Source organism: Anabrus simplex, chromosome 3 (assembly GCF_040414725.1).
Source record: "Anabrus simplex isolate iqAnaSimp1 chromosome 3, ASM4041472v1, whole genome shotgun sequence".
Taxonomy (NCBI): domain Eukaryota; kingdom Metazoa; phylum Arthropoda; class Insecta; order Orthoptera; family Tettigoniidae; genus Anabrus; species Anabrus simplex.
In genome coordinates this window covers 362,888,745-362,912,220 of record NC_090267.1, presented here as the reverse complement: position 1 = coordinate 362,912,220, position 23,476 = coordinate 362,888,745, and the positions used below count along the sequence as shown (strand labels likewise).

The following is a 23,476-nucleotide window of genomic DNA, read 5'->3' as shown; positions in this document are numbered from 1 at the left end:
CTTGGAGGTCACATCATCAACGCTAGATCGATCTGTTTGTCCAACCCTTGTCTCATTTCTCTACGGGGTCGGGTATGAGGTGCGATGAATCCGTCGTGGCGGGTTATGACCGGATACCCTCCCTGACGTCAACCTCATCAGAGGAGTTAATGAGATGATATATGATAGGGAGAGGGTGAAACCCGGTGCCGGCACATAGCCTACTCCTGTCGAATAGCAGCAACGGGTCTGCTCAAGGCTTAACGACTCCCTCCGATGGATGAATCACCATCAACAGCGTCATATGCCCTCAGTCCATGAGTACTGCAGAGAGGTTGGGAATTTAATCCACATTTCTGCCACGCAATCTAGTGATTACAAATTGTATACCACTATCTCCCCTACCCCCATCAACCTTCATTTTGATGGTGAAAATTTTTTGACCAACAGTACTCGAACCGGCTAACCACGGTGTCAGACCGGTTAAGGTCTAAACTTTAGACACCAACACCTTAACCATCATGGCCACCAGGTGGGCTCCATGTATTTATTAATTGTTGGAAAGTCTGACCAGCGTTGCGCAAGCCAAATATCATTAAGTTTAATTCAAATAAGCCAAAAGAAGCAATTATTGCTGTCACTTGGGTTCATTAGAATGTGGGTGCAGGCAGGAGACAGGTGGTCAATGACAGAGAAAAGGGTGCATCCATTCAGTTGACGGAGTCACTGAGCTGATGGGGAGGATATCTGTTTGGAAGAGCTGGCAAGTTCAGGGCATGAAAATCTCCACAAGAAAGTCATCTTTCTTGGGTGTCGCCAACGCCCTGTACTGCCCTTCGGTTGTGGTTATTAGAACTAATATCGACCAGCCATACTCTGTCATATTTTGATAGAACGAGGAAACGCACAGGAGTTTAAAATACAAAATCGGCGGGGGGGGGGGGGGTATATCGGTCCAGGCGATCAGGAGAAACAATGAGAAATCGGCGAGTCTCCCGCCTAAATTGGGAGAATTGACACATCTGGGTATTCAGAGCCTTTTCTATGATAGGTAATTATCTTGACACTGCTTGTATTGCTGGTGAATAGCCTACCAACATCACAACTATCTCAAGTGTAAGATGTCTACAGAGAAGGTGATGCACGGCAAAACTAAACTTATATATTGTAACTTCTTAGTGAAATTTAAACATGAAATATATAATTTGTAACTAGAATAAAATATATGTGACAAAACAAGGCACCACCTGCAAAAGACTTACAGGAATAATTTCCTCTGTAGAGCATGAATGAACTACTTCTCCCAAGGCAACAGTCATCAGGCTGACGAGGCTCCAAACTGGCTTCATTATCTTAACTGCTACTATTTAACTCTGAAAATAAATTTGGGTAGCATGCCAGGTTTTTTCCTTACTCCAACAATAAAAGATTTGCCATACGTTTCACTATGATAATTTACTTCCGAAACAAAATAAAACAAACAATAATCATCATAACAAGAAATTAATAAACATGAACAACCCCCCCTGGTTCACAAACATATGTACATAGTTTGAAGGCCAGGCTTCAGATTGACGATTTCATATGGATAAGACATTCTTAACCTCATTTACATGAACAAAACAGCAACATCAATGTGGAATGAACTTTTAATAACCTCGTAAACATCTGTAATGCCTCTGTAGTCTGCTCTGTGATGGTACAGTAATGACTCCACAATCAAGGTTCAACACTACCAATTCTGTAATGGATAAATGAATAATGACCTCATCACACGTGTGCACGTATATATATGCTTGCTCTACGTGGCCTTAGCGTCGCCCAAATTTCACTAGTAGCAATGGTCTAACAAACATCTTCAAACGCATTTCAGTCACCCCCTCATTCAAAATCGGAGCTTTTGGATTGGTTACAGAGCGGTCGATATGGAAATTACCGATGTCTAGTGTTCATCCACACTGATGAATTGGCAACACTTTCACCTGCCCTCAACTGTCTTGACTGATATAGTCCCTGTTTCCCACGTTTCACAATCTTCACTGCTAGGCCATGTACTCTTACCCAAATTAAAAGTTATACCAATATAAGGATATACATGTTCAATATTCCCTAACTACAAATCCTTATAATACTATGTTCTTACACCTTCATGTAACAAACTAGTGATATTCACTACCTAAAATCGGGAGATCATAATTTACAAATATTTCCTAACCTAAAACCAGGGATCGTACTTTTGTACGATTACAACATACACAGAATTTTGGAAATGCTAATTTAATTATACCACAAACAGAAAAGTTAGATGAATGCTATATGTGTTAATGTAAATCTTGAAATAAAAAGACAATCAATAAATCCTCACAACTTTATTTCAAAATTGTATGTACATTCTAACAACAAATGAAAATCTTGCATACTTCTAGGTGAAGTTGAAAGTGAAAACTCCCTCTGTTCACTTGAATGATTAATAAAGGAGCACGGAAATCTCCACACTAGAATTTGAATAGATTTAACTTACAGTTTATACATCACTAACACAAGTTCCTGAAATACTTCTAAACAGGAGCCTTCTCTACAAGTTTAAACCAATGCCCGCATTCACAGCGAGTAGGCTCTCCCTTGTTCAGTACCATCCAGTTGATATGGGTGGAATCTTCTTCACAGATACAACCTATAAGACGATTGTCAAAAGCAGAAGGAATACTGTTTGGCTGATCCTTCGTACCAAGTCCACGTTTCAGAATCTTCATGTCAAATGGATTCTGAAACACAAAAATGAACATCAAAGTTATCTGGAGATAGCTGAGGGATAATTAATTTTAATTTGACAAATAGACTTGGAATATTCAGCAGGAATAGAAGAAATGTAAGAGAACAGTTGTCAGAAGTTCAGAACGAGCAGCTGGAAAACCATCTGGAAAGGTAATTAAGGAGACACTCTGGAGGGAATGGAAAACGAAGAAAAATAGGAAATAAGCAATAGAAAAGATTAATTTTTCTTTTACAATTTACATAACATGAAATAGTTTTTATGGCGACGATGGGATAGGAAAGGCGTAGGAACCAGAAGGAAGCACCCGTGGCCTTACCTGGTATTTACCTGGTGAGAAAATGGAAAAACCATGAAAATTCAATATCAAGGCTGCCAACAGTACTATATCCTAATGCAAACTGACAGCTACATGACCCAAACTGCGCAGCCACTTGCTCAATGTGGAAAAGAAAATGTTAGGTGGAATTATACAATTTAAAGATACAGGATGAAGGTAAACATTAACTATTTCCCGCAAACAGGCGAGTTGGCTGTTCAGTTAGGGCGACGCAGCTGTGAGCTTGCACCTGGGAGATAGTGGGTTCGAACCCCACTGCCGGCAACCCTGAAGATGGTTTTCAGTGGTTTCCCATTTTCACATCGGGCAAATGCTGGGGCCGTATCTTAATTAAGGCCACGACCGCTTCTTTCTCAATCCTGTCGTTGCCACAAGACCTATCTGTGTCTGTGTGACGTAAAGCTTTGTAAAAATATATATATATATTTCTCGCGGGCTGCGAACTAAAGCATACTGGACTCGCACACTGTCTCCCGCGATTTGTGTACTACAGCATACTCTAGTTTCAAACTGTCTTCCTCTGTCATCTGTGGGCGATGTAACTTCTTGGCACCAGTGATACAAGTGACCTGCACAATATGAGAAGATACAGGGTATTTTATTCTTAGAGAAAACATCAGATGACAATGAAAACACAATGCAGCAACATGGCTGCATATAGCAAGTAGAAGGAAGAGGACATTTGCAAAGAATTAGATCAATACATGTTTACAAGTGCAGTGATAGTTTGAAATTTGTACTGAAGAAAGTGAAAGTGATGCAGAAACAGTTAGCACAGAAGATGAACTTTTGAAGCACTGAATTGACACATTGTCATAACATGTTTTTAATACTGTGACTGACCAGCAATCAACCTTACTGGCCCAAAAAACAGTTCAGAGGAAACTGAACTCTAAATACATAGGAGATGAGACAGGAAATGTTAATTCAGGTAGTGTCCCTATTCAAATTATCAGGCCTACTTAAACAAATAATATAGAGTTCAAGCCTCCTAATAATATTCTTGCAGACTTGGCCTGCACATAATCTTACAACTGGTGCTAATGAATTAAGTAGATAAAACACATTTAAATATATCGTCACTGTGCCTGTGAAAGCCGCTATTTGAAAAATTTCAGCTTAGAACTTTGATCGGTAAGGTTCCCACATGTCTATATATTCCACCATATTTTGGCGAACCCAGAAACATGAGTTCTCTCATGGCTGACTATGCTAGTATGGTAAATAATGACAGTAATTTTAAGTAATTCTCACTCTCGATATATGTCAGTATTTCTTCCACATTATTATCATATAGTTTCCACATGATGATGATTATGATGGTTTCCACAGGCCCAAAGATATATATATGACTTGACATGAAAACAGGCTTGTCCTTCTCCAACCTCAGTACTACGTGACATTATTTGACCTAGTCTGTCACTTTCCTTCTTCAATGAGTGTTTCCAATCAGGTAGTCAGTCCTCAGTTTCCTCTGAACTGTTTTCGGTGTCAGTAAGTTTGATTGATAGTCACAGTGTTAGAAACATGCTAAAATGTGTCAAGTTCAATGCTTCAAAGGCAATACAAAATGGCTCATGAACAAAACTATGACAGGAAATGCAAAAAAATTGAAATATGAACCATCATCATCAATGTCCCACTCTAGTCACCCGGGTGTGGTTAACAAGCCTCCTCCACTCCTTTCTGCCCTTCTACTTTTCCTGCTCCATTACTTCCCCCACATCCAACACAACTCCTCTAATGTCCTTCTAAATCTGATCCATCCACCTTCTTCTCGGTCTTCCAACTGGTCTCTTCCCCTTTAACTTCTCTTTCCAATTCCGTTCTTGCTACTCGTTCCTTTCCCATTCTTCTTACATGTCCTAACCATCTCAGTCTTGCTTTCTGTATCTTCTGTACTAAAGGTTCTATATTTAGCTCTTCTCTGATTTTAATATTTTGAATTCTATCTCTTCTCGTCTTTTTAACCGATGTTCTTAAAAATTTCATTTTTTTGCTATTTGTTTTACGTTGGACCAACAGATAGGTCTTATGGGAACGATGGGAGAGGAAAGGCCTAGGAATAGGAAGGAAGCGGCCGTGGCCTTAAGGAACAGCCCCAGCATTTGCCTGGTGTGAAAATGGGAAACCATGGAAAACCATCTTCAGGGCTGCTGACAGTGGAGTTCAAACCCACTATCTCCTGGATGCAAGCTCACAGCTGTGCGCTCCTAACCGCACGGCTAACTTGCCCAGTTGATGTCATTTCTACTGCTTGGATCTTACTATCTTGTCTGTTGTTAGTTACCAGAGTTTCTAGTCCGTATGTTACAATTGGTATAAAATACTGTTTATATAATGTTAATTTCATTCTCTTAGGTACTTTGTACTATGAACCTTGCTCCTACCTAAAAACAAGTGTTCTAGATATCTGCCACTCATTCTGTGGAAGATACAATAGCAGAGCCTACTGAAAAAGGGGAGTGAAGTATTGAACTACATGATGGTATGGTAAATAGATTTGTAACCAACTGTCTATATACAGTATGTTAATTTGAAAGAAGAAAAAAAAAATACTACAACTGCCACAGAGAAGATGAACAGCGCCACATTTCACAGCTGATCTGAATTCTCATAAATGAATAGCCTCCCTAAGAACTGTGTGCACAATGTTCCCCTTCATTCGGTTCTTTAGGATAAGGGTCCAACAACAGAGCCGTATTTAGGAATGGGCTGACTAGGCTGTTGCCTAGGCGTACACATCACAAAAATTAAATTAAAAATTCACAAGGTGAACACTGTATGTTGATAGTTAAAGGCATTAACTGTTAATAATAATCTGAATTACACAATTGCTGGTTCCACTGCTGGATTGGCGTTACAGGTGGGTGAGCATTTGAAATGGAGGGCATTGTTCCACTATTGCTAACTACAAGCTTCAGTAGAGCGTGTGATACTGTTTATTATCTCCAACTGATACTGATGCTGAAGATTTTCCGAGAGCATTGCAATATTTCATATGGACTTTTATAAGGTCGCTGCAGAGGAATGTGAATAGAAAAATAAATTATAACAATATAATAATAATTAAATAAAATGGTAGCATAATTTCAATGAACTCAAACGTCACAAAACAATCTGCAACGCCATATATTTAAGCAAAGCAAAACTAAGTTTCCACACTAGATTTAATTTTAAAAATATACAACGATAACAACAAAATTAAAAATGCAAATTATGGTAATAATTAAAAACTAAAGTGACAATAATAATAATAAACTTCGCCTGCAGCAGTCACTGGATGGACTGTGTAGTTCAGTGGTTGCTGTTGCCAGTTCCAAGCCCAGGTAAAGGAGGGAGGGGTTTGCTTTTGACTATATATTTGGTCAACCGTAAAAGAGAATTCATCCGGAAGACACCAAGACGCATTTCTCAATCTCAACAATTGAGTTGTAATCTTGTGACAGTTATGATCACCCCTGCATGGATCTTCAACTTGCAAAATGGCACATGAATTACCCAAGGCTCTGGACACACAGTCTGGTTTCTCCCGATCAGTGGATTCTGCAGGGATCGGGAGTGCCATGCAGAGAAGGGTCGCAGCTTCTCAAAATCTCTTCATCCCAAGAAAAGGACCTTCTTCGGTACAATTAATGTCAACATCCTGCTGAAAACAGGCAAACTTAAGCAGCTCACAGACACCCTCAACAAGTTTGATATTCAAATAGCCGCACTCCAGAAAACGCATTTCCGAGATTAAAATCATTTTGACTCTGTAGAGTACAGGATATTTAAAGGAAAACCTGCTGTAAGAATCCACGGGAACCTACCACAACTACGTACAGCCTTTGCTGAACGAAAAACAATCATCAATTCAGTACTTGGCTTTAGGGACAGCCTTTGCTGTACGAAAAACAATCATCAATTCAGTACTTGGCTTTACATCCCCATCTGAAAGAATCTCAGTACTTACTGTGAAACAGAGCAACAAAGCTTACTCCTTGGTCAATGCCCACGCTCTCATAACCACTGACAATAAGAAAAACCAAGAGAAAGTTGAAGCTTTCTGCAACCTCCTAGAAGAAACCACTAGCAAAACTCCAAAACATCACATCAAACAAAAATGGATTCTAGGCCATTAGGCACATCGGAGGATGAATCAGAAAGGAGAACGCCTTACAGACTTCTGTAAAACTTGCGCTCTGAAACTCATGTCTATGTATTTTGTAAGACCCCAACAAAAAAAAAAAAAGGAAAATGTGGAAATTACCGAAGCAGTTATTAGGGAAATTCCAGAGCAATCACGATGCAATTCCCAGAAGGAATATAAGGAAAATCAAAAATGCCAGAGAATGGAAGGGAGTTGTCGACTTACACCGATCCAAACCTAAACACAACAGATTTCTAAGAGCTGACCCAGAATGCCTTTAACTAAACATCAGCACTTCCTTACAAGACATAATACAGGAGCAGGATCCCAATAACTGGCCGATCCTATGTAAAACACTGCAAACATCAGCCCTGAAGTTAGGACAGCCTCCGAGGAAATGAAAACTTGGTTGGTGGAACATGACCTGTAATAAAGCCATTTATGACTGGAGGAAAGCATGGAATCAGTGGAATGGACATCAAACAACTGAACAATGGGAGGCCTTCTTAATAGTGTAGAAAATTACCTAAAAATAATCTGCCAGGAGAAGTGAGCGTATGACAAAAACAGACTCATAGAAATCGAGCAAGAATTCCTTTAAAAAATAAAACCACCACTAGAAATTTATACAAGACCTTACCTTCAGTTATCAATTACCATCTTTATGTTTCCATCGAGCAAATGGAACATTAGAAACAAACACCAAAGACAACTGTACAATTCTAGCCGAATACTTCTGAGACCTCAACTGTGATTCCCCAAAAGAAAGATTGAACTTCAAAGAGCCATGCCAAACCCTTATTCACAACCCCTGACAATACAGGAAACAGCACAGATCGTCCAATTGCTTAAAAAGAATAAAGTCCCTGGAGAGCAGGGCATCACCGCATAGATGTGGAAACTAGGAGATGACCTCATAAGCAGAATTCATGCTATCTTATTAGAAATCTGGGAAACTGAAAGGATCTCGCAGGATTGAAAGTGCGCACTAATACACCCATTGCATAAAAAGGCTGCAAGGTGGATCCAAACAGCTACAGAGGCATATCCCTACTACCGATCACATACAAAATTCTTTTTAAAACTCTCTTAAACCATTCAGAAAAATAGACAGATTGGAGAGTACCAAGAGGGTTTCAGGAAAGGTCAAGCATGTGCTGAACAAATATGGAATTTGTTATAAAGTCAAAGAAATATATAAACGATCTGCCGAGGTACCAAACTGTAACTTTTTTGGACTTTAAGAAGGTGTATGATTCTGTGGACAGACGTACCATTTTTTATAGGCTCTAGAAGAAGACAGGAAGACCAGAGAACTAATCTGGTAAACTCTAATGAATACAGCTTCTAAAGTGAAATTCCTTGGGGAAATTTCTGAGCCTTTTAAAATATGTACAGGCGTTCATCAAGGTGACGGTATCTCCCCTATTCTTTTTAAGTTCTAGACGAAGTTATTAGAGAATGGGAAAGGGACGTCAAAGGTGTGAGCATCGGAAATTTGGGTAGCAAAGTCAAGGTGAAATGTTTTGCCTTTGCTGATGATCTAGCATCATTACTAAGAACAGAGATGAAACCAGATATGCTGTATAGAGATTACACAATATAGAATCAAAGGCAGGCCTCCAGACATCATATGAAAAAAAAACATGGAAAATCTACATCAACATAGCAAAAAAAAACTGCTAGAGATGGAAAGCAGCACAATTTCACAGGTGTCCTCCTTCAAGTACTTTAGAGAAATCATACCACCAACGGGACTAGATGGTAGGAGCAACATAGAAAGAGCCACCAAACCCCATAAGGCATACAGACTAATGTGGAATTACTAAAACAAAAGTCACATCGCATAATGCAAAATTATGAAGCTACAAGACAGTTATTTTGCCGGAAGCCTTATACGGCTCAGAAACCATGTCCTTTGTAACTCTAAAATTGAATTATATAAATTGAAAAGCAAGAAATTATAATTCTCCAGAAAATTTATGGTCCCATGAGAGAAAATGGAATGTGGATTAACAGGAAAACAGTGGACCTCTAATCATTAACTGACAGGTTCACTGATGCCGTATGCAAGAGACGCCTGTAATTCTACGGCCATATCTATAGAATGAACACCGGCAGACTCGCCAAAAGATTAATTGAAGTAATCAACTCAAAGCAGGTAAAAATAAACCGGCTAGAAGAAACTAAGGCGGGCCTCCAATAAATGAATATCACGGACAACACCATATAGTCGCCAAGCACAAATTCGTAGAGAAACCCTAAAAGGAAATAAAACTGGTTCACAGAACACAAGATGCAACACAGTGCATTCATGAAGAGATTTTGGGAGGATAAGGTGAAAACAATCAAGCCAATGAACAAGTTCAAATTGGGCATAACGAAGAATAATAATAAAAATGCAAATATGTTCCAAAAGAGCTGACATAAGCAGAAAATGACATAACAAAAATTACTGGTATAATAGGCAATCTATTATATGCTCATTAAGAAATGCTACATAGTTTACAAAACAACAACAACAATTAGGGGAGCACTAAAAACAAAACACCTAAAAGTAAACTTCAGTGTGTGTTACTGATCAACCTTGGGCACGCCGGGGGGCATGGCAGAAGGTCAATGGACTGACTAGCCAGCTGGAATGACAGAGTAACAGTATTGCAACAGCCTGCATTCTATGCTAGTGGAGAACAGCAAGGACTTAATTACGATAAGTTCCAAAATTGAAGTTTTTAAGGATTAAAATAGAAATAAACGTGAATGTCTATACATTTCTAAATATATTCAAGTGTGATTTGATAGAATCTGATGTTCTTTCGAGAACGAAACATGTCGTTCTGTTTTAATGAAGTTATTTCTTTTCCTGGTATAATTCTGCTACCAAATGTTTTCTTTTTCAGATAGTTTATAAATTCATTAGTTTTGGCAGACTGAAGAATTAGGACTAAAATCTACACATATAAAGAAACATTAAAATTAATTGAATATGTAACAAACAATGATGTAGAAAATAAAAAGACTGAAAATGTTACATGGATGAAAAAGGTAAGATTCAAGTTATGTATCTCATGAATAATTCCTATCACAAGATATAATTTTTTTTTTCTCCAATACTAATAAGAATGCACGTTATGGCAAAAATAAAGTTTATATTCGTAATTAATGCCACCAATTTTGTTCAGTCGTAAAACAAATTAATTTTATCAATTATTTAATTTCTTGTTCCTAATTTAATAAGTAGGCCTTTTTTAAGAATGTTAGCATTTATCTCACTTTAGTGTAAATACTTAGTAGTAAACTGTTATAAAGTCAAAGAAATATATAACCTCCTTAATGTCTCCATTCGACGGATAAATCGTGAACGTCATACACCCTTACTCCATACAAGTGTCGTGGAGAGGTCTCGAAAAAATCAAAGAATTTAGCATGCATCCTAGTGATTAAGAATTTTATATCACCACTTCTAGTACTGTGCCAACTAACCTTTAGAAGGTTAAAAAAAAATTTAAACTAATGGCTCTCTCTCTTTCTCTTTTTTTTTTTTTTTTGCTATTTGCTTAACGTCACACCGACACAGATAGATCTTATGGCAACGATGGGATAGGAAAGGCCTAGGAATTGGAAGGAAGCGGCCGTGGCCTTAATTGAGGTACAGCCCCAGCATTTGCCTGGTGTAAAAATGGGAAACCACAGAAAACCATCTTCAGGGCTGTCGACAGATCTCCCAATTACTGCATAGTGGCTGCACTTTAGCAACTGCAGCTATCAGGAATAGTAATGGCACTCTAGTGATTAGGAATTGAGTATCGCCACCTCTACTACCCTGCCGACTAACCTGCAGACGGTGAAAAAAAAAATTCAACTAATGCGACTCGAACAGACAAACAACGGCCTGGCAGCAGCAAAAGATGACACCATAATGACTACCAAGGAAGCTTGACGAAACTCTGCTAGCATTCAACTCATATAGTTAGTGGCAACAACTTACTAGTTCGGGAAGCATTTTAAAAACCCTATCGTAGCTGGACAGGAAGCATGATATATTTTATAAATATATACACAGATTACATTATAATACAGTATTACCCCTCTTTTACAATCTTGAAGGGACCCAAGGAATACTGGTGTAAACGGGGGACAAAGTGTAAATCGTGGGGAAACAACTTATATATAAAGTATAATCTCGAGTACCACCCACACTATTTTTTCGAAAATATCGCTTCCAAAATTGGGTGCGGGTCTTATTTAAAATTTTGGGAAATTTATCTTTCCGAATGCGTGTAAATCATGCATCACACACAATGCTCTCTCCGCTCTCAGTATACGCTACTTCCGCGGTTGGAGTCAGTCTCACGCACGTTCTCAGAGTATTAATGTAAATTTCACAAAGCGTTTGCGATCTTTTACTGCGAGTGAAAAACTGAAAGTAGTTCGGGAAGCCAAAATTATTGGAAATCTTGTCGCCGGTAGGAAATAAGATATTGACGAGTCGTGTATTCGCGTTTGGAGAAAGAAGAAAAATGTGCTATTAACATGTAATGGTGAACGTAGAACTTTTCGTGGACTGAGTGTACAATTTCCAGAAATTGAAAAAAAAAAATTAAAAATATGTGACAGAAAGGCAGGAATTGGGATATGGTGTGTCAACCGAAATGTGTCAGCTAAAGGCATTAGAGATCGCAAAGGAACTTTCAATGGAAGGGTTTAAGGCAAGCCGGGGATGGGTTTGTAATTTTTATAACAGAAATGGGTTGAGCGTACGAAGGCGTACCTCAATTTCACATCGTCTTCCTGGTGCCTACGATGAGAAGTTATTGTCGTTTCAGCATCACATAATTTGGTTGCAGAAGGGAAATGGATACAGCATTCGCTTTCGAAATTGGCAATGCAGATCAGACGCCAGTCTACTTTGAAATGCCAATGGACAGGACTGTGAATGTTAAGGGTGCGAAAAGTGTTTCCATTAGAACACGTGGTAATGAAAAACAACGGTGTATGGTAATGTTGTGTATTCTCGCTGACGGAACCAAATTGCCGCCGTACATTGTTCTCAAGCGAAAGACACTTCCTAAAAATCTACCCGCTAGTGTCATCGTCAGATCTCAGAACTCCGGCTGGATGGACAGTTCATTTGTGGAAGACTGGGTAAAATGTGTTTGACAACGTCTCCCTGGTGCACGATTGAGACAAAAGAGCTTGCTTGTTCTCGACAGTTACCACGGCCACACAACAGATGCTGTGAAGAAACATAACAAGGATGGGAAAACCGACCTAGCAGCCATTCCGGGCGGGATGACGTCTATGCTACAGCCACTGGATATCTGCGTGAACTGTCCATTTAAAGCAGTCTTGAAATAGCTCTATACAGAATGGATGGCGTCTGATAATCACATACTGACGCCAACTGGTCATATTCAGCATCCGGAAGTTCAGCTGCTGTGTTTGTGAATTTTGACGGCATGGAATCTTAAATAATTTTGACATCACTTTTTTTTAATTTATAATTTTTGTTCTTTCAAAATAAGGATGTGGGTCTTATTCGGTGGCGGGTGGTATTCGAGATTATACGGTATGTAAAAATGCTCTGGAAAAGGACAAAAGCATTATACAAATGCATATTATTAATTGAGCATTTTAATCTTAATCCTATTACACTACTTACCTCAAATAAAGGTCCAGGGTAAATTAACTGTTGACATTACACTAACTTTGTAATTCTGCCCAGCCACTGATCACGAGAAGGGTACCAGTAGGTAGTTAAAATATTTCGTAATATAGTACATTAATTTAATTTGTTTTTTCTTAGAATGGCTACAGAAGTATCTAATACACAATAAATTTTCTTTCTCTGGATGGTACATTTTAATTACTACTATTGCACCTATTTTCAACATTCACACACACTTATTCTAGATGGAAAACTACACAACCTCTACTTCCTACTGAAATAGACCAGAATCGATCTGTTTACACAACTTCTAATGTCCTCTATTTGGTTTTCAAGTTCATAAAGGTTATGAAAATTATTTTCAGCCCTCTCTATAGACAACATATCTAAGTAAAATGTCCACTGCTGCACTTGCTCAGCTCTGGTAGGCATCACTTCACAGCGGTAATTTTCTTCTTCTCCATCATCATCACTGATGGGAGACTTGGCTGCTGTTTGTTCCACAACTTAACTCCTCCACACTTCTTCCTTCTGCAGTGTCACAGAATCATCCACCTGAAGAAAGTCCTCAGTAGTGCAGTATGACTGCAACATTCTCCATACATCAAGAATCAGGCTGCCACCTACTTCCACTGGCAGCCAAGAGTTGGGATGGTTTTTGAAGAATCCTGCTTTCAAGAAACAATTTGAGATCACTGTCTGCTTCACAGCTTTCCAAGATCTAGCAAAGAAGTGAAGCGCATCCAAGATTTGAAACTTTAAACAAGGAGTAAAATATGCTGCACCAGGTTCTTCCTATAAAATGACAAAGGAGTATATAATACCTAAATCCATAGGCTGCAGCTAGCTTGTGCAGTTAGCAGTGTTGCCCTCAGTTGTCGTTGTAAGTGCGTACAATGCTGAGATAATATAGTTGTAGAAATAGTTAATATATAGCTTAAGCATACAAGTGGTAGAAGAAGCAGCACGATAAATAATAATAATAATAATAATAATAATAATAATAATAATAATAATAATTGAATGATGGAAATGCGCAGTGAGAAGGAACTAGGCCAAGAGAAAAATATAGGAACAAGAGAAAACCAAAGGTTAACCATATAAATAAGATATATTTAACAATAAGTAAATGAATAATTAAATATTTTTCAACAATACTGTGAATCCCAGACAAGAGTTTACTAGACAGTAAAATATATAGAGGAAATCTCAGAAGACAAGGAAAACGTGCCACATTTACAATAAAGAAAATCAGAAATACATAAAATAAAAAAAACGTATGAATAAGTATTAAGCGTACAATAAAGAGTGGTAATACTCCAATAAGAGGAAACAACCTAAAAATTAGAAGAAAAGAAGATGCAAAAAGAAAGGAATATGTGAATGGAACTGGGGAAAGGATTTTCTTCGCTAAGTGTAGTTATGCTGCAGGTTATTGCAGGAAGTAGCATTGGCCCTAGGAAGCAGATAATGTGAGTTCAAAATTCCACTGTCCGTAGTACAGTTCATGGTAGAAAATTTTAAGTAGAAATAATGTCTTGCATATTTAATTTTGATGCCGTAATAAGCTGGCGAAAGCAAAGTTCAACTGGGGCAGATGGCCCAATGAAGAATTTAATGTCAAAATAACATTATAAGTCTTGCTAACCAAATAACCTGAAGAAATAACAGTCCAGATGGTAATGACAATTCAGAACATAGCACAATTGTCCAGGTGTTCCACCACTCTGAGACGAAGGCAGACTCAATTTTTAGAGTGGCAAAGTGAGAATATATAGCGGTACAGAAACATTGAGAAGAATAGAAGTTGAAAGTCAGCACGTTCCAGAAACGTCATAATCACGTGTCCAATAGAGGTAAGCAGAAGCGCACACACAAGCGGAGAAGGCAGTGCGTGGAGAAGAAGACGACGTCAGAGACACTTGATGAACTGAGCAGGCAGACGACAGGTGAACAGAGCAGTAGAATGAGTGAAGCAGCGGCGGCGTGACCGGAGAAAAGCAGCATACGAAGGTAGGAAATATACGTAGCATTAACGGAGATAGTAACAGCAGGACAACTTTTGATGAAAAGAACGATCTTTTTATTTTGTGCACCCATTTTAAAAATCGAGAGCAGCAGAACTGATGTCAAAAATGGTCAGAGGTCATCCAAGCTTTACGGTTGGCATCACAGGCAGTTGGTAATGATCACACATTCTTAAAGCAACGAGGCTTTTTAAACTTCCCTATAACAAAGGGGTGGAGATTCTTACAGCCATCACTGTGAGCTTCATTTTACTGTGTTTCCCACAGTGTCATTTATCCCCTCTGAATGCCAAGTTTTGCTCGGCAACACATTGGAAAACAGCCCAGTTTTGTCTAGGTTAAAAATGTTCCTAGGTTCGTACTTATTGGTCAGCTCCTGCAATCTTCCACTAATCCACTCTTCCACATTTTTATCACTAACTGAGCTTGATTCCCCACAAACAAATTTGTAGATAATGTTATGCCTTTTCCTAAATAGCCATCCAATCCAGCCATTGGATGCGCTGAAATTTTCAATGCCAAGAGTATCCACCACTTTACACATTTTCCAAGAACATGCCTTTCCATTCATCAAAATAGTGTCAATCTTTCATGTCCACGCAAATTTTATATACAAAAAAATTTGTTGGGTAGGCAACCCGCTCGTCAGAATTATTGTTTTGCGTAAATTTGTAGAGTAGGCAATCCGCTCATTAGAGCTGTCATGTGGTTTTGTGTATCTTCCCCTGATATTCGTAATCGGCTGGATTCACCCGTGTGCTGTTGTAAAGTTTTGGTTTGGTCATCATGCCTGGTTACTCAAAACATTATAGGTTAGTTGCAACGCCATTTGACTTCAATATTTTTCCCATATCAAACGGCCTGACGTGGTGTAAATGGTGGGAAGTATAAAATGTCGCAAAAGGAAATTTGAGGATTTTAATATATTGTGAGCAGCATAGGGAATTTGAGGGGACCAAATAAAAATGTTTGTATAGCATCACACAGATGCAGATTCATCACGATGTGCAGCCATCATGATTCTTACAGCGAAGTCCCAGATAACACTTTTAATTGCCGCTCCATCTTCAGCGTAGCGAAACTACATACTATTCTTCCAGACTGCATGTAAACGAATGTCGTACTATGCGTTTTCAACCCAACTTCCAGATAAATTTGCAAACTGCTGCACAAATTTAAACTGCACATTTATCTGGCTAATACCAATGTAACTGGTCCGTTATTGGACATTATAAATCTTCCAGCTCACTCATTCCTGGTAGCCACCGTTTCGCCCCTGTACTAAATTGGGCTCATCAGTTGGTAAACAGCACACCTACCAAAAAGGATGGCTAGTGCATACCGTGGAGGCCACTGCGTAGGCTACTTGGAGCCACCGGCAGTGCCAATGCACTATGAGAGACTGTCTCATTTTCAAAAATTGATGCCTGCCTGGTAGGTGTGCTGTTTACTAACTGATGAGCCCAATTTAGCACACTGGGGCAAAACACTGCAACCAGGAATGAGTTAGGTGGAAAACTTATGTCCAATAACAGACCAACTACATAAATTAACTCATTTGGGACAAATATTTCATGTTCCCTATGGGAATCAACATCTATGTTGATTATCTGGCTGTCGTAATACAGGCCCCTGTTCTTACATGAAGCCAGTTCCTCAAAAAAAAAAAAAGAATCCTGTGATATGGTTATTGTACCGTCTTCTTTAAGAGGTTTATTGGGATAAGCTGTGGACCAGTACATACAAAGACAACTTGTACCTTTGAAAAATTTATTGCAGAGGGGATAGTTTATTAACTAAGTGCCACCTATGGAAAAAATTTCCAATTTCTAAACAATTTTATCTTATTCCTTACCATCGAAGGTCATTGGCCACTACCCCCCACCCTCACCAGTAAACTTTGATACCCTTGATAAATCCATCCCCCCCCCCATTCAATTACCCACTTCTGAATTTAAAGGAGGGTGGGAAAATTATGCGGGTACATTTTTTCTGTAGCTGCTACTACTACTACTACTACTACTACTACTACCACCACCAATACCACCATAAAAGTGCTTTTGTATTCCCTTTCTGATCCTACACTTATTCCATCACCAACACCTTATATTTACCAACTAGCTGATGTACCGTCTTCGCTACGGGATTTTCAGAAAGTCTGTCTATGTGGTTTTCCTAACTGATGTCAACTTAGGCCATTACAAAAACATCAGTAGCAATGTAGCGATTAAAGGCAATGTTATATAAAATAATCAATGAACAAACGCACATTTTCTAACTTTTAACGAACAGTACCATGCTGCCGATATAACAGTCCAAGGTTCCAGTGCTGAAATGACAAGGTTGCAGACAGCAGTGAACATTCCTCTACCACTGTTCCACTACATAGGCACACTGATCATTCGAATCAGTGCCTCAGAGTAGGGATTGAACAGCTCGAATGCTATGATGAACCAGTTTGTTACGTACCAGTAGTATCAGAAAATTTATGAACCAGAGAAATGGCATGCTAAAGAAAAAAGTTATATAACTCTCCGGCTACTTCCTGACAACATTCAGGCAGGCTGTTATACACGCTACGACCAGGCGAGTTGGCCGTGCGGTTAGGAGCGCGCAGCTGCGAGCTTGCATCCGGGAGGTAGTGGGTTTGAACCCCACTGTCGACAGCCCTGAAGAATGTTTTCCAGGGTCTCCCACTTTCACACCAGGCAAATGCTGGGGCTGTACTGTAATTAGGGCCAGGGCCGCTTCCTTCCCACTCCTAGGCATTTCCTATCCCATCGTCGCCATAAGGCCTATCTGTGTCGATGAGACGTAAAGCAAATTAAAACCTCGGTATACAGCAGTAACTTTCTGTATTGTAGGCTTTCACATTTAGATTTCTTTCGACTCTGTGATATTGGGGGCGTCTTACAAAATTATTTATAACGTAGACTGTAGTCCCTTCTTATAAATGATCGGAAATTTAATAGACTACTATATAACTTTAGTTAAGTAGTACGAGGACTGGGGCAAAAGTCATGGCAACTATTTTTTTTCTTGTAGATATGTGAACAGATCACAAAAGTATATGTGTCGCGTGGAAGTTCTGCAGCCATAGTGTGTATGCAGAACAACAGATGGCTCTGTGATAGCTGGTAGTAGCGCAGTGAGGGCTGTGAAATCAGACAATTGGCGAGTGTCATGCGAGATGGACGTAATCAGTGTTGAGCAGTGTGCTTACATCAAAATAGCCGTTCTCCGAGGGAGAAATGCAATGGAGTGTCACAGTGAATTAGTGGAAGCCCTTGGGAATAATACCATACCATACAGTAGCACGGTGGGTAGGAAAGTTTCAGCAAGGTGTGTCAACCAGTGATGAGCAACGTTCGGGACAACCTGTCAGTGTGCAGACCGACATGGCACGTGCCGTCATCAAGCAACTCCTGGATGAAGACAGACGATGGATGCTACTGGAGTTAGAGAGGGCAAGTGGTATCGAGAAATGCACCGTCCACTGGATATTGCGTAACGAACTGCAACTTCGCAAAATCGCATCACGGTGGGTACCACATGCACAGACGGAAGTTCAAATGTGGGTGTGCTATGCAATATGCTCAGACCACCTTGCATGCTGGCAACAGGACGGCGATCAATGATCGTCGCGTATAACATCAGGGGTGTCATCTTTTGCCACTTTGTTCCACATGGCAGAACAGTGACCGCACAGTACAACAGGGACTTCCTGGTGCGACAGGTACGACGTAGCGTTCGGGAGAAACGTCCGAATCTTGTGGACAGTGCAATAATCCTGCACAACAATGAAAAACGATGAAGAGTGTTTAGGGCAGCTACTGCGATGTTGGGGATGGGAAGAATTGGAGCATCCACCGTACTCTCCCGACATTTCACCCTGTGACTTTGATCTCATTCGAAAGATTAAGGAACCACAACGTGGTAGGCGGTTTGCAACACGAGAGGACATTGCTAATGCTGTGTGCCAACAGGTGACCCGATTCACACAAGGTGTGGCAAATGCTGAGGCAGATGGTATTCAGTGCCTCCCACATCGATGGCAGCGTGTGGTGTCAGTAGCAGGGGACTACTTTGAGGGTCTTTAGGCCCAGGTTTGTCATGTCAACTTTATGTTTACTGTGCTGTCATTCTTTTGCACCGGGAAGGCCATATTGCCCTGTATACTACCGTAATAAATTAGTGTGTTACGATATTTCAGTGCTATTCATTGTCCACACATGTAGTTAACACCTTGTCCTTTCGCCTGTATATATCACATTTTTCAACCGGACTGGTACCTTCAAGAAAAAAATAGTTGCCATGACTTTTGCCCCAACCCTCGTATTTGTCAATAGGACCATTAATAACACAAATATTTGAGAATTAATGTTAAGACCTTCCCCTAAGCTACCATTTCACTCAGCGTGAATAAAATCAGTTATGGATTATATTGTAGTGACTTATTCCCCGACTTTGCATATCGATTTTCAGTAAGATAAAAGGACCACTAATAAATATTTGAGAATTAAATTTTAAGCCTACCCCTAAACTACCATTTCTCTCAGCGTGAATCAGATTATTTATAGCCTAGATTGTAGGGACCTATTCCCCGACTTTGCATACCGATTTTCATTGAGATAGGACCACTAATAAATATTTCAGAATTAAATTTCAGGCCTTCCCCTAAACTACGATTCCTCTCTATGTGAATAAGATTATTTACGTCCTAGATTATAGCGACTTATTCCCAGACTTAACATACTACCCTGATTTTCATTAAGATATGACCACTAATAAATATTTGACAATTAAATTTTAGGCCTTCCCCTAAACTACCATTTCTTTCAGCATGAATACGGTTATTTAAGGCCTAGATTGTAGCGACTTATTCCCGAACTTTACATACCGATTTTCATTATATTATCTTCAGCCTTTTTCTGGTGATGCGTGTACATACATACATACATACATACATACATACATACATACATACAGAAAGAAATTAAGGAAAAAGTGCATTTCCTTGTTACTATGTACACGACTGATACAGAAATACCACCCGTTTTAAATTCTGAGCAATGGACAGACAAAACTCTTATTTTATATATATAGATTCGAGGCACATTAAAATACGTACATCATTTCCAGCAACTCGGGCAAGAAGCTCACGTTTCTCCAAACCAGTGGCATGTTCAAGGGGATCAGGCATCACTGCAACAAAGAGAATGAAAATATATATTTGGCGCACAGCTGAGAGAATGAATGAATGAATGATAAACAGTTACTCCTCAACTTTGGAAAAACTCAGCTGATCTATTACAGACGGCATATATGACCTTCAAATGTATGAATTAACAGGCAGTGATCTAACTTGTTTTTTTTAAAGGACATTAAAACAGCATCTTACATCTCCTCTAATTTCAAGGATATTATGTCCGTAAACAGCATATTACATCTTCTCTAATTTCAAGGATATTATGTCCGTAATGGTAATGCTGATCAGCGATAACTACGGCTCGGAAGTTGAGGAAAAATGCTTCTTTTCTCAAGTGTCCACAGACGGGGTACAACATATGTTCATTCTGGGTTATAGTTGTTGCATCATGGATAGATAAAACACCTGCTATCCAGTGTAAAAAAAAATAGTGGTGTGCAATATTCATCTAACTCTTAGAAACCATAGTCCACAACTCCTGGATCTTGCTCAGGAAGTCCGGCCTTGAACTTAAGACAGTAGGAGTTCAGTAGAAAGATTGTATCAACCTGTACCTTACGCAGTCTGTGACCGCCCCCCCACACCCAAAACTGGTCCGCCGACATCATATAGAAGTACCATTGGAATCCGAGTATCAGACACATTGAAAGTGGATGGCATGCACCACTACACCGCCCATACTACCCTACAGCATTGCTGTGCAGCCCCCGTGTGCGAATTTCAAATCCGCATAGAGCGTGTTAAGTGTGGTGTTGGTATCTGCATCAACTGTATTTTACCATTTCACAAAAATGAAAATGTTCAATAAACCTAATAGGAAACTATCGTACGTACACTTTTTGATAGATTTTTGTACTGAGTTGAGGAGTAAGAAGGGAGCACTGCCGGTTCCGGTAATACTGCCAAGTGAATGGAAATGAAATGTGAAATGAATCGATAATATGATTGATCGATATGAATTTTCTAAACCTTTATCATCTTACGCCAACAACTGTGTCACACACACAATATATAATTATTATAACATTTCTCGATGCGAAACTTGTTCCTAGCATGAATTCTATAGTTTGGCTTTGCTGTGTAAACAACAACAGTATGAGTACGTAAAATGTACGCCAGATGTCGCACAGAGATCATAAGCGATTCTTAGTTTGTGTTTCAAAGGTTGCCAATACGAATCTCGAAGATAACCGAGGTCGACCGATTCAGCACTAGGATGTCCATCTACCACTAAAAAGTGCGCATACAATAGTTACTTGACTATTTTTACCTGCCATGTCTGAATGTCACAAATAAAACAGAAGCATGTATTAGTCTTACAATTATCTTTAGGCAATATTTAAGTGCCGCTCGTTATGCTTTAAAATCCGAGACAGAAGTTAAAAAAAAAAAAAAAAATCATAGGCCTAATGTTTTATCCACCAGCTATGGTAAACACTGTGGTACCATATGGTACAAGGCCCTTACTGGAGAACATGGCAACCTAAAAAAAAAAAATTAATAAAGAATTCCACTTAAATTTGGGACTCCTTACTACCTACTGTAGGGAACAGACTACAGCATAAAATAAAATAACAAATCTGAAAATTCCAGCATTCCCACATTAAAAGAGGTAGACTGAAAAAAGTACAAGAAATGACTAGATAAAGTAGGTACAAAAAGACCAGGGAGGTATCCTCCATGGTAGAAGATACTGGAAAATTGGTACCGTATCAAGATAAGAGCCTCTGAAGGGGGCTTTTCCATTCCCAATCGTATGGGTTTGTCAGGAAGAGAGAAGACTGCAATTCTGGCAGAACCAGCTAAAACTGGCAAGATCGGCAGCAGCACACAGTCCTATACTACCGTGGTCCCCACTCCCCAAGGAACAACCTATATACAGTACAGGGAATATAGCAAAACATTAACATTCCCCGACAGTGTACTATGTCGTAGTATTGCAATGAAGGGGAGAGGAGAGAAAATGCATGCCATAGCCATATTTATTGTAATTACACAGTATTTCAATTCAGTGCTTCCCCTAGCTCTCCAACCTAGTACTATGCATTTTGTTCCCACATCTCATAACTTGAAATATTTATGTACAGTGTTAAGATCTCCTTGAACTCATTCTACTGCTCAGCAAAAAAAGTCCATTAACTATTTCAGTAATTTATCTTCTTCATCTCATATGATCTCTAGGCTACACAGTATGTAAATTGCGACATACCGGCCATATCGATAAATGGATCTGTTAAATCATAAATAACGATATTGAATAGTAGAATTTATGAACACTCATTGCACGCCGTAAAGGTACTTTCCTAATAATGTTAAAAATATTGCTGAATACCGGTACAGTACATACTAGGGCCTAATCGAAACAGCTGATTAAACAAAAGGGAGTTTCGTCGTTTATACATGCTCACTAACAAAGTTTCACTCCTACTGCTTAAATTTAAGAATCGTGCACTTTCAGGGTTTCTAAAAAAGATACCACACTATATCCCACAAATATATTTCCCTAAACAGGAACGAGTAAGCGTGACGCTAAGACACTCGTTCACCCAAGGGTTATACCCATATTGAGTTGTAAACGAGAATATATTATGGTTTTCTTTTAAACGGAAGTATATTCAATTCAAAACTTCCTTCGAAAGAACACTATATTTATATTTCTACTATGTTAATAGCTTCACCCTAAAGGTATGATATCCGACGAATTTTTTTAAATGGTCTCAAGACGTAAAGGTCATACCTATTCTAAACAATGATTAAAAATGACTTGTCGAGTTACGTTAGGAATATAAATAAATCAGGGTAAAATGAAGCGTAATAATGAAGGATGTAGTTAGTGTAAGAGCAAAGTGGCGAACTACTTTGCATGAAGTCCAAAAATAAAATCGAATGCGATTATCATAGTTACTTTTATCTGCCAGTCGAATCGAGGAACGAGAGAAATGCCTCCGAGAAATCTGGAAGGTAATCCTTGAGCACAATGCAGCCATTTTCCACAAAGTCGAAAAATTTCTCGCCCAAGTACTTTTCTTGCCTCGTTACCGCAGCGGAAAATGGAAAATAGAACTTCCTCACTATTACTATGGCACCCTGAAAGTTATCACCAGAGAGCACTAGAGTAGCACTTCCGACGAGGATTTTACTGACAGGGTAGCCATCATGTACAATTTAAAACAAAAGGTGAAAATCAACAGAGCCATCTACAGTTACTGTAGTCGGTTATGACATCAAACATAACTGAGCAACTTGCATGTATTGTGTGCTAAGCAGTTATTGTTCAATTGGATTATTCCAGTAATACAGCATTTACTGCTTTCAGGCAGAACCTTTTAAGAATTAAAAAAAAAACCA

At 39.1% G+C, this 23,476-nt stretch overlaps 1 protein-coding gene across 1 annotated transcript; it reads right to left on the bottom strand.

The window, feature by feature from the left end:
* Positions 1 to 2,333: 2,333 nt before the first annotated feature.
* LOC136866380 (cytochrome c oxidase subunit 5B, mitochondrial) lies at positions 2,334 to 23,240 on the bottom strand. Its single transcript, XM_067143279.2, has 3 exons — positions 23,034 to 23,240; positions 20,051 to 20,124; positions 2,334 to 2,744 (listed from the first exon to the last, which is right to left on the bottom strand). The coding sequence occupies exons 1-3, from the start codon at positions 23,113 to 23,115 to the stop codon at positions 2,538 to 2,540; spliced, it is 363 nt and encodes a 120-aa protein (XP_066999380.1). The 5' UTR covers positions 23,116 to 23,240; the 3' UTR covers positions 2,334 to 2,537.
* Between the last annotated feature and the right edge of the window lie 236 nt (positions 23,241 to 23,476).